The 12,795-nt window shown below is 42.9% G+C and overlaps 1 protein-coding gene across 1 annotated transcript; it reads left to right on the forward strand.

Annotated features, from left to right (window-relative positions):
* The first annotated feature begins 1,510 nt into the window (after positions 1-1,510).
* Positions 1,511-3,215, forward strand: LOC132882858 (early growth response protein 1). Its single transcript, XM_060915965.1, has 2 exons — positions 1,511-1,658; positions 2,057-3,215. The coding sequence occupies exons 1-2, from the start codon at positions 1,511-1,513 to the stop codon at positions 3,211-3,213; spliced, it is 1,305 nt and encodes a 434-aa protein (XP_060771948.1). The 3' UTR covers positions 3,214-3,215.
* Positions 3,216-12,795: the final 9,580 nt, after the last annotated feature.

Genomic DNA, 12,795 nt, shown 5'->3' on the forward strand with positions numbered 1-12,795 from the left:
CCCACGCGGACATGGGAAGAACATGCAAACTCCACACAGAAAGGCCCTCGCCGGCCCCGGGGCTCGAACCCAGGACCTTCTTGCTGTGAGGCGACAGCGCTAACCACTACACCACCGTGCCGCCGTAGAACAAGATAATAATAATAATAATAATAATAAACTACAAAAACTTATTCACTGGGCTCCTCTTGAAATGAAATGAATTTAAAAGAGTAGTACGACAAAATAATGTAGTATAATATACAAACAAACAAGCCTAGTTAATCTCAGAATCTCACCATCATGGAATTAATGCTCTTTAGTTTTTAATAAATATGTATTTTATTGTTATACGATACAGTATATGGGCGGCACGGTGGTGTAGTGGTTAGCGCTGTCGCCTCACAGCAAGAAGGTCTGGGTTCGAGCCCCGTGGCCGGCGAGGGCCTTTCTGTGCGGAGTTTGCATGTTCTCCCCGTGTCCGCGTGGGTTTCCTCCGGGTGCTCCGGTTTCCCCCACAGTCCAAAGACATGCAGGTTAGGTTAACTGGTGACTCTAAATTGACCGTAGGTGTGAATGTGAGTGTGAATGGTTGTCTGTGTCTATGTGTCAGCCCTGTGATGACCTGGCGACTTGTCCAGGGTGTACCCCGCCTTTCGCCCGTAGTCAGCTGGGATAGGCTCCAGCTTGCCTGCGACCCTGTAGAACAGGATAAAGCGGCTAGAGATGAAATGAGATGAGATGAGATGAGACACAGTATAACACACACACACACACCTCACTTTCAGAGAATACTGAGTACTGAAGTGTACCTTTTCATGTTGCTCTTCTGTACCTTGTAGTTATCTTTCACCTGGAAATGTGAATATTATAGTACCTTTGAAAATGATTTCAGCTGCACAGCTCTAAAGGTAACGAATACACCTTTTAATGTCAAAGTTATGTCCTAAAAGTACCCTTAGAACCCTTATTTTCTGAGATTGTAATCCAGTAATGCTGAACTTACCGTACCAGAGACCTGTTGGAAGCGTCAGGAGCGCACCTCTTCTCCCTTTTCTTTTTCTTTCTTTCTTTCTTTTTTTTAAAGGGGAGGGGAACCCCGTCACATCCTCTGTGTCCATATATGGGCATGAAGATGCCACGCAGCGGGGGAATCCTCTCCCAGCACGCAGTGAATGAGGGAGGGAGGGCTGAGGCTCCAGCTCGGGGGTATAAAAGGCGGCTGTGGGTGAGAGGAGCGCAGCAACAGATAGCGGAGGAGCAGCCAACTGCGAGTGCACACATCCCGGACATTATACACACAGAAAAGGGAATTCCTGATCATTATTATTGTTGTTCACTTTTTTTTTTAAATTGTTTCTACAGGACCTCAATCTATTTACGGACTTGTCTGTCGCAGAGACATTTTGCATCCCAGATTTGTATTTATTCTCCATTTTAAAAGAGAAAGCAAATCTTTGGACCGGATCTTCAAATATAATTATATCTATATCTATAGATATATTGTTTGCTTTTGGTTTTCGGGGAAAACATGCTCAACAACGTCGATTTGAACTCTCAGGATTCTTTCTACCCCCAGTTTGACACCTGTAACGACTCAGCCATCGGAATGATGGACACTAAGGAGCATCAGGATGTCTTTCTGGATGCTGAGCGCACAGCTCCTCCTTTTGCACACGGTGAGTCGAGTTCTCCACGGATCACTTCATATCAGTAGGTACATTTCATCAAGTTGATCTGTTTCATAGGTTTGGATTATAGCTGTGCTGTGATGTGTGGTGCTGTTCAGTTGTATAACGTTCCGCGTAAATGAATTAGCCAGTACCATTTTCACTGAACAGTTTCTCTTGAGCATGAATGCTGTGGAATGATATCTGACTTTCATCAAGGTTAGAAATAGTTCACTATCATCACAAGCACTGGATCATTCCTGTCCATGAATATCACCACAGTGCGCATCTACTTCCTACTTTATGTAACATGCTGTAAGATTCATCCCCAACTCTATCCGCTAATGACGCCTCTTTTGTTTTTTTTTCCTTTCCTTTTCCTGTTCCTCCTGCGCCATCATCCACAGATACAACAGTCACTCCCAAAACGGAGCCCACCAGTGCGGATCAATACTCCTCCTGTCACGGCCCTAAGGGAAGCTACGACGCCTCGCTGTCCTACTCGGGCAGTTTCTACGTGGAGGCGTGTCAGGGCGCCCCCTGCAGCGCGGAAACGCTGCTCAACATGATCACCGAGATCGTGGGCATCTCCGCGGGCCCACTTCCAGAGGCGCAGCAGCAACAACAGCATCAGCAGCAACAACAGCATCAGCAACAACAACAACAACAAAGCGACACCAGTGCACCACAAGAACCTCCATCCTCTGAGCCTGGGAGCTTCCCTGTGGTCGTGAAAAGTGAGTTTGAGAACAGTGGAGGCTGTTATTACGAGTGGAACTCCTTCGGGAAAGCTGACAGCTACGGGTTTCCAACATCTGGCGACTTTTCATCCGAGCATCATCAGCATCAGCATCAGAGTCAGCATCATCAGGTGGATATGAAGGATCTGCTGGACTCGCTGTCCAACCCTGACATGGAGTTCAAGGTGGAAGCCGGGATTAAGCAGGAGCAAGGCTTCGGGGACGCTTGTGGCCAGAGTTTTGGTGCGCCTGCGTTTAACTACTCCGTCATGGACGCACCATCAAACAGCCTCCTGAAACCGGGTGTGTTCCCGAGCTTCCAGCCCATCCCTGCTCCGGGACAGTGCGAGCCTCCGACCTACGCCACCTCCACCATCGACTCGCTCCTGTACTCCACTCTGCTTCCCCCGGAGCCGTTGGCACCGAGCCGCGCGCGCGCCCCGAAGCGTAAGAACGGCGCTTCCGCCTCGGCTGCTTCTTCTTCCTCCTCCACCACCACCACCAAGGAGAAGCCCTTCACGTGTCCCATGGGTTCCTGCGACCGGCGCTTTTCTCGCTCGGACGAGCTCAACCGGCACATCCGCATCCACACGGGCCACAAGCCGTTCCGGTGCCGCGTGTGCGCGCGCAGCTTCAGCCGCAGCGACCACCTCACCACGCACACGCGCACGCACACCGGCGAGAAGCCGTTCGCGTGCGACGTGTGCGGGAAGAGGTTTGCGCGCAGCGACGAGCGCAAGCGGCACGGCCGTGTGCACCTCCGGCACAAGGAGAAGACGCAGGAGCTCGGCTCGTGGCCCTTCGTCCTCCCGGAGGCCATCTGAGGAACACGAGTGGAACCCAAATCCGGTACCAAAATGCGCTTTGTAGGCTGTTTGGTGTGCGCACGATCTTGGGAAGATCTACGGTTGATTAGGTTCTTGATCGGAGGCTCCACGTGCACTGTGCGCATTTATTTATTTATTTATTTATTTACCAAAAAAAAAAAAATTAAACCCTGCACACAAAACAGAAAGATTCCTGGAAGATCTTTTATGGGTTTTGATGCACAGAATCCTTAAAAGTGCCTCCAGGAACTTCTTGGGAAAGGTTCTTCAAAAGTAAAATGGTTCCTATAAGAACAATCCATAATGGAACCAAAGTTTGTAGAGTGTGCACATTTTTGTTTGTTTGTTTCTTTCTTTCTTTCTTTTTTGTGTGTTTAAGCAGAAATCAAAGGACAAGATATGAAATGGCTGTTTGTGAAACACACTGAACCATTTTGGCCTTCCAGAGGAGACACGGTAACGGAGAGGGCCTCGAATGTGATGGGAATATGGACGGAAAAGTTCACAGTAATCTACTTCCTCTGCTAATATCAGCTCATAACTTTGAATCAGAGACCAAAATACACACAGATTTTCCTTTAATTCACTTTTCTTTCCTTTTTTTAAAAAATTCCTCTCTGGAGGAACTGGATGGAGAACGTGTTACGCAAAGGAGTGAGCTGGATAAGGGTACCAGCCAGAACTCTTTGTTTTTGTTTTTGAAAGGGGTTAAAAGGGGATCTTCCCTATCCAACATGCCCTTCGCGATGCTTGCTCTGTGTGCAGCGACTGCGTAAACTCTTTTAACGTTTCACTTTTGTGCTCCAGGTTGTTTGCAGAGCAGCCAAATGCTTTCGAGCTGCTGCAGTTCAGCACTTTGACTCCGGGACCAGCTCCGACCTCGAGTTATTTTGACTTTATTTTACTTTCCTGCGCTGGATCGTATTGCACTTCTCTCCAACTTTTGTGCTTTTTGATATTGCATGTTTACTGTTCATGTAATATGATGATTAATAAATAAGCTCATGTAATAATCGATGCCTCACTGCAGAAGTGAGACTTTACCTCGTTTCTACATCATGGTGGTGGCTTTATCGCCTTTGGATTAACTTGGACACACCACGACTTGTGGTTCATTAGTGCCAAGGGATTCATTTTCTTTTCCTTAACTTAGTGTCAGTTTATTTACGTGTTGATTTATTTTCATTGCAATGCTATTGATTGACTGGTAAAATCGTGTTGTTTGATAAGGAAGTTATTCTACTAAAGCTGTCAGTGCAAAAATAAATATATTTATATGGCTATGTATGATTATTTGTATTTTTGTATTTTTCTGTTTGTCTGGATATTCAAGATGAAAGTTTATTTCGAACCTTTGACACTCACAGTGTTTCCTGTGTGTAGTATATTAACGGGAAATAAAAAAGCAGACCTCCACACGTCAAAGCGTGAACGAGACAAAAGACTCCTGAACAACAAGTGTACAAGTTTACATTGCAGAGACACAAAGCATTTCTGTCCACTTAGAACCCGTGTGTTGTCGTTTGACAGACCCCTAGTTTGTGTATGTACATAAATGAACGAATTATGAATCATCCAGCTCACATGGCTCTTGTAGTGTGTAATGTGATGAAGACTAGAATAGCACCAGGCTGGACATTGCTGTTTGAGTAACTTATAGGTAGCACACATTGCTGCATTTTCTTTTCGTTTTTTTTTTCCACTAGTTCTTCTACATGAAGGTAAAAGGTGTCTTATCACAGTATCACAGTTACAACACAACTGTATTGTGATTTGTTAAAAAAAAATAGAAAGAAAGAACGAAAGAAAGAAAGAAGGAAGGAATGATGGGGAAATTTTATGGGAAACTTGCCTTAAATTATTTTTAATCTCTTCCTATACTGGGAGAATAAATTTGTATATATATTAAGACGGTTTATACAAAATAATTTGAATGAACTTTGATGTTTGTTATTTTTATGACTGATGTTTATGAATAAAATATTTCTAAACTACTTTTGAGAGTCTTCGTTTGTTTGTTTCCCTTAAAGAAGTATATCGAATCAGATTCACACTCAGATGTGACACATATTTAGGTTCACACTCTCTTTGGTTGTTCTTCTGGGGGAACCATGTAAAAGGTTCCATGTAGAGCTACAATAAGGTATTTCCTTATCGGAAACAAGTATTCCGAGAAAATAATTCCAAGCTGTACCCTTTTTAGGAGCGAAGAACTTCACTACAACATATCAGCTGTAGGATCAGTAAAATATTGTCATAAAATTGCTCTTTGGAAGCTAAAACTCCTTAATTACGCCATAAATCCTTAAAGAACATTTTTCTTTCCACAATCGTGTAGAACTTTTAATGGATAAAATTATGAACAGCACTTAAAGTGAACTGTAAGTATAACAGATGATTGCTGTCCTTCAAACCATGGGCACTTTTCTTTTCTTTACAGAAGAGTGACCTGCATTAACAGTAAAAATGTCATTATGTTATTAATTTGACAAATTTGTCAAAACACAGAATTAAAAGCATGATTGAATTGAGTGCATCCTGCACATGTCTTATGGTTCCGTGACCTCGATTCTGTGTCTTGTGGCTTCATTCAACTGTCTGTACTTGTAACTGTCATTAACGGCTATATATATTAAAAAAGTTAAAAGAAATGTGTTGGATCAAGTGCTATTTTATGTGCTGCTGCATAATGAGTGTGGAAGCATTTTTTTTGGGTAAATTAAACCAGTGATTAATGGGTTAAATACAACCCTGACTCTTCATGCAGCAAAATATTGGCAAAAAAAACTAGACTCAGACGCTATTTTCGTTTGTTCAGTCAGCATTTTCTATTCCATTTTTTTCAGTTTGCTCGTGTTTAAAGGTATTTTGAAAAAAAAATAGAAATTGAAAAACATCCATCCATTATCTGTAGCCACTTATCCTGTTCTACAGGGTTGCAGGCAAGCTGGAGCCTATCCCAGCTGACTACGGGCGAAAGGCAGGGTACACCCTGGACAAGTCGCCAGGTCATCACAGGGCTGACACATAGACACAGACAACCATTCACACTCACATTCACACCTACGGTCAATTTAGAGTCACCGGTTAACCTAACCTGCATGTCTTTGGACTGTGGGGGAAACCGGAGCACCCGGAGGAAACCCACGCGGACACGGGGAGAACATGCAAACTCCACACAGAAAGGCCCTCACTGGCCACGGGGCTCGAACCCGGACCTTCTTGCCGTGAGGCGACAGCACTAACCACTACACCACCGTGCCACCCCTAGAAATTAAAATGTGAAGTCTTAATATGCATGATTTACTGTATGTAAATATTGATGGAGCTTTTACTTTAAATTGACAACTCTGTATACAGACCACGGTGACTAGATTTTGTCAAAAAAAAATCACTTTCTTTCAGACTTATTACTGTACAGAGTTTTGTTTGAAGATGTTTGTGGTGAGAAAACAAGATAATCTTGCATCACTGTTTGACTCCAGAAAAAGGACAAGTGGCTTATTTCTGTACAAGCTGATTATTTGTAAGCCTGGCGCACACGGGTGATTTTCTGTCGCTTGTTTGTGCAACTTTTTGACGCAAGTAAAAAATTGCTTCGTGTGCAGATATTTGCGACGGCAATTTTTTTGCTGCCTGCGACAGATCAGAGGGATCAAACACGCTTGATATTCTGTGACAAAACATCACCAGTCGCTGTCTTGTTGCAGAGATATCGCCACGTGTGCATGTCTTTGCGAAAGCGACGCGATCACCTCCAAAGGCTAAGCCAATCCCTGCCTATGAAGTAGTCATGTGATTTCCACATGACTTGCATCCCCCTCCTCAAATCGCCCATTGGTTGCAGATAACACGCACACGCAGCTACCCGAGAGGGGAAACTTGCGTCCATAAATCGCAATATGCTTGCGACGAGAAGTCTCCCGTGTGCACCGGGCTTTAGACACTTTTCTTGATAAAACACACCAGACTAGGTTGAGCTGAGTCCATAGGTTGACTTAAGATTATGGCAGAGTTCGTTTTCTGACATTTTTGGAGGACGTTATTTGCAGGAAATTCAACAAAATCTTGTTTAAACTTTTGAAATTCAAATTTTGATATTCAGGATGGCCACTTTTGTCTCTTTTTTTGTAGTAAGTACAGTAGTGTGTAAGATTTGGAATGAAAACTCAATCTCTTCCTGTTTTTTTTTTAAGGAGAACTGAAATCATTTTTCAACTTGCTTTATTTCTTAATTAACGTGTTATTCTATTACATTTTTGGTTTTAGTAACCTTATATTGTGACTCGTATTGGCAACTAATTGCAATTAAATATTACACTTATCGGCCTATTCGGTTTTTAGCCATGTTGAATTTAGTTCGTTTGGTCCACGGCAGGCATCACTTATCTGCGCGATCTTCACAAGACTTCGAAACGTGAAGTGTCAGCCAGGTGTCAGTGCCGCCATTTTGAAAACTGTTTTCCAAACGAAATATTGCACAAAAACGAGTTTAAATGATGATTACTGCCTACTTTTTTCAAACTTTCCTGATTGCTATCAAAACAAACAAAACTTCTGGCTTGATTACATCAGCATTCGAAAGAGGGCGCGCGCATCTTTTGACAACATTGGCAGATGTTGGTCACTTTGATTTCCGCTGTACGTTTTACTTCCGTCCTACGCTGTCTCGCACAGGTCTCAACTAATCTCGTTTACGGCCATTGCTTTGACATATGGACTGATATATTACATAGCGCCCCTGGGCCGGCGAGGGCCTTTCTGTGCAGAGTTTGCATGTTCTCCCCGTGTCCGCGTGGGTTTCCTCCGGGTGCTCCGGTTTCCCCCACAGTCCAAAGACATGCAGGTTAGGTTAACTGGTGACTCTAAATTGACCGTAGGTGTGAATGTGAGTGTGAATGGTTGTCTGTGTCTATGTGTCAGCCCTGTGATGACCTGGCGACTTGTCCAGGGTGTACCCCGCCTTTCGCCCATAGTCAGCTGGGATAGGCTCCAGCTTGCCTGCGACCCTGTAGAAGGATAAAGCGGCTAGAGATAATGTGTGAATGTGGATATTACATAGCATATTTCAAACACTCATAACTTGCTTTAGCAGTGACAAAATAGCGATCAAAAATGCATTCCTATATTTAATAAAATGAGATAAATAGAATTTTGATAATAAAAAAATTGCCTTCAGTTCTCCTTTAAAATGCACACTTTGCAAACAGTCATCCCCAAGGTCAGTGACAGTTGTAGTGTTCAGATTTGAACATAAACACCAAAACTTTGAAATATTTTAAAGGTCTGAAGGCTTGGGAAAGGCTTGCAGCAACAACATTACATACAGTAGGCATTTTATAGCAACGCAAACTAGATGCTAGTTCTGGGCTGGTGCTTGGACAATTGGTGGTTTGGAGCTGGTTCCACTTGTGAACCTTCTAAGAACTGGTTTGCTTTTCCACGGGCTAGAGAGCCACATTATGGCATCACTGTATACTAGTACATCTCTGCTTTCCCAGCCGAGCTCTCCTTGTTAATAGCACTAGTGCCAAACACAACAACAATGGACTATACCATCTCTTCTTCTTCTTTGAATTAGTCAGACTAGATGCTCCACTCACTCTGTTTTTTTTTTCAACATGGCAGTCACTAAGGTTTAATTGGGCTTGTTGGTCATGATCATTTCACCCCATTCCCTGATGTAAGTTTTTCTTGTTTAGACCAGCAAAGAGCTGGAGCCACTCTGGAACCAATTTTCTTGGTTGAGAGCGAGTTCTTTGGCAGTTCCAGATTACCCAGCCCTGGAACTGCCTGAGTGGAAAAGGGGTAACAGAAACCAACTGATTGAAAGAAACCAACTCCAAACATCTCAGCTCTCACTATGATATAGATGACATTCTTGGAAGTGTTGTTATTTCTCCATTAAAAAAAATCCATTCCACATAAACAACATTTCTGAAAATGATAAAAGCAATTTGAAAATGCTCATGAGTATACCAGTACAACAGACGCAAACAGATAGTTTGTAATAAACTGCTACATAAAATGACTCAAGAATTAGGTTGAGTAGCATATTGAGCAGTAGAGATGGTGAAATATCCGGAAGATGGATTTTGGAGCAGGAGAGCAAGGATCATTTTCTGTCCTCTTGAATATAAAATTAAAGAGCAGAAATTAACAACCTGGTAGATAGCTGTGATAAACAGACTCTAAGCCTATTTATAACACACACACACACACACACACACACACACACACACACACACACACACACACACACAGGTTGGTGCTGTCTTGTCAATGCTTTTTTTCTTATTTATAATACATATGTTTTTCACTTTTCCATCCAGACAAAAAAGTGATTTTTCTCCACCTTTAAGGGTATTTCCAAAAAAAGCTGAATTTCCCAAACTACTGTCGTTCATGTGCATGTGAGATGAAAAATCAGAGAACATCTATGAACCAAAACATCCATTCATCCATTATCTGTAGCCACTTATCCTGTTCTACAGGGTCGCAGGCAAGCTGTAGCCTATCCCAGCTGACTATGGGCGAGAGGCGGGGTACATCCTGGACAAGTCACCAGGTCATCGCAGGGCTGACACATAGACACAGACAACCATTCACACTCACATTCACACCTACGCTCAATTTAGAGTCACCAATTAACCTAACCTGCATGTCTTTGGGGGAAACTGGAGCACCTGGAGGAAACCCATGTAGACACGGGGAGAACATGTAAACTCCACACAGAAAAGCTCTCACCGGCCGCTGGGCTCGAACCCAGGACCCTCTTGCTGTGAGGCGACAGTGCTAACCACTACACCACCGTGCCGCCCTAAACCAAAATGTCTGTATCATTTTTTGGCTGTACTACTGTATTAACTTGAACAGGAATTCTGTTTTGTAGATTTCTCCATTTTTGAGGGGGCATAAACTTTTGAACTGGATGCAGAGTTGTGAGCAGGGGGAATCTTTTCTCATCGTAATATAGCATAATAGAGCATAATACGGCGCCTTTATGCCAGCCGAAATTTTCCACCATTTATTTGACCTGGGGGTGAATACTTATGTACCATTGTGTCAGAAAATTATGAACATTTTTCACCTTCAAAATGTTGTGTAAACCAAATGCCACATTCATGTCGACAGGAAGTTAAATCAAAGAGAGAACTCTTCACTTATTCATTTTAATATCACAGTACAATCTGAAATGGATAAACTTCTCAGCTCTCGAATCCCGGCTTGGAAGACCTGATCTTCCTGTGAATCCGGCACTCAGAGTGAGCTCTGGACTCCCACAATCTGTCGCTGAGCTGCATGAACACATTCTGAGGGGCTCCTCGGAGTGTAGGCTGCTCTGTGCACATGACGCGGCCTGCTGGCAGAACATCACCAGCACCCACACCGATGCCCAGCCTCAGAGTACCATGTGACCCACCACATGGTCCACGGCAGCAGCGCGGCGCTCTCCATCCTCTACGAGGCTCAGGGCAGCCTACAGATGGACGCTGAGGACATTATGGCCACTGAGTGAGGCCAGGCACGGCCATGACAAGCTTTCATGCTGAAATAAAACTTTATGCATTACTGACAGGGATATACAGGCGAGTGCAAAAGTTTGCACATCCTTACTTTACAAGCAAACAAGACATTTAAAACAAGTTAAGAATTACAGATATTCTTTTATTATTGCAAGCAACAAAAAAATGGACAAAATAGTATCTGAACATGATGTGTTTACTTTTGAGGATGATTTCAAGCTTATTATTTGTTCATCATGTTCATTTGACATCCACAAAATGTATATTTTTATATTTCTACCAAGTATTTTTCTCCAACCTGTATATATCAGTCATTCAGCATTAATGATGCCTTCCTAGATGTACAAGCTATGCATGCCATGTGCATTAACCATCTCTCCATACCATCACAGATGCTGGGTTTTGAACGTTTCAGAAAAGTTGGGACAGGGGCATGTTTACCACTGTGTTGCATCACTTCTTCTTTTAACAACACTCTGTACATTTTTAGGAACTGATGAGAATAATTGCTGGAGTTTTGAAAAAGAAATGTTGTCCCATTCTTGCCTGATATACAGTTTCTGCTGCTCAACAGTTTGGAGTCTCCTTTGTTGTATTTTGTGTTTCATAACGCAGCAAATGTTTGAAATGGGAGACAGGTCTGGACTGCCAGCAGGCCAGTTTAGCACCTGGACTCTTTTATAGTTGTAATACATGCAGTGTGTCGTCTGGATGGCAGCATGTTGCTCCAAAACCTGTATATATCAATCATTCAGCATTAATGATGCTTTCCCAGATGTACAAGCTACCCATGTCATGTGCACTAATGCACCTTCATACCATCACAGATTCTGGCTTTTGAACTGTGCGCTGATAACAAGACAGATGGTCCCTCTGCTCTTTAGCCTGGAGGACATGGTGTCCATGATTTCTAAAAAGAATTTGTACTTTTGATTCATCAAACCTCTGGATAATTTTCCACTTTATCTCAGTCCATCGTAAAAGAGCTCAGGCCCAGAGAAGGTTGCGGTGTTTCTGGATATTGTTTATATCTGATTTTAACTTGCATTTGTGGATGCAATAATGAACTGTTTTCTGAAGTGTTCCTGAGCCCAGTGATTTCCTGTATGTGCTCAGGAACACTTCAGAAAACCATGTCAGGAGACACAGCATTAAACTTGGGTCTGCTTTTAATGCAGTGTCGCCTGAGGGCCTGAAGATTATGGTGCATCCAATGTCAGTTTTCAGCCTTGTCTCTTGCATACAGAGATTTCTGCAGATTCTCTGAATCTTTTCATGATATTATGAACCATAGATGATGTGACCCCAAAAAATTCTTTGCAGTTTGAATGTTGAGGAACGTTATTCTTAAATTGTTGCACTGTTTGCCCACACAGTCTTTAATAAAGCAGTGAACCCCTCCCCATCTTTACTTCTGAGAAACTCCGCCTCTCTGGGATGCTCTTTTTATACCCAATGATGTTACTGACCTGTTGCTAATTAATCAAATTAGTTGTGAGATGTTCCACCAGGTGTATTTTCCCTCACATTAAACGACTTTTCTGACACTTTTTTAACTTTTTGGAAACATGTTGCTGGCATTAAATTCAAAATGAGCATATATTTACTCAAAAACAATGTTTCAACATCTGATATTGTGTCTTTGTACTGTTTTCAATTCGATATAGAGTGTCCATGACTTGCAGATCATCACGTTCTGTTTCTATTTATGCCTTACAGAGTGTCCTAACTTTTTTGGAAAGAGGGTTGTTTGAAAAAAAAAATGTGTGAAATGTAACGTGAAGTGCATGCTACGTTTCTGGAGGAGATTTGAGACGTGAGTTTGCTACATATTAAAACAAACTTTCATGATCTCATCTCATCTCATTATCTCTAGCCGCTTTATCGTGTTCTACAGGGTCGCAGGCAAGCTGGAGCCTATCCCAGCTGACTACGGGCGAAAGGCGGGGTACACCCTGGACAAGTCGCCAGGTCATCACAGGGCTGACACATAGACACAGACAACCATTCACACTCACATTCACACCTACGGTCAATTTAGAGTCACCAGTTA

Source organism: Neoarius graeffei, chromosome 3 (assembly GCF_027579695.1).
Source record: "Neoarius graeffei isolate fNeoGra1 chromosome 3, fNeoGra1.pri, whole genome shotgun sequence".
Lineage (NCBI taxonomy): Eukaryota > Metazoa > Chordata > Actinopteri > Siluriformes > Ariidae > Neoarius > Neoarius graeffei.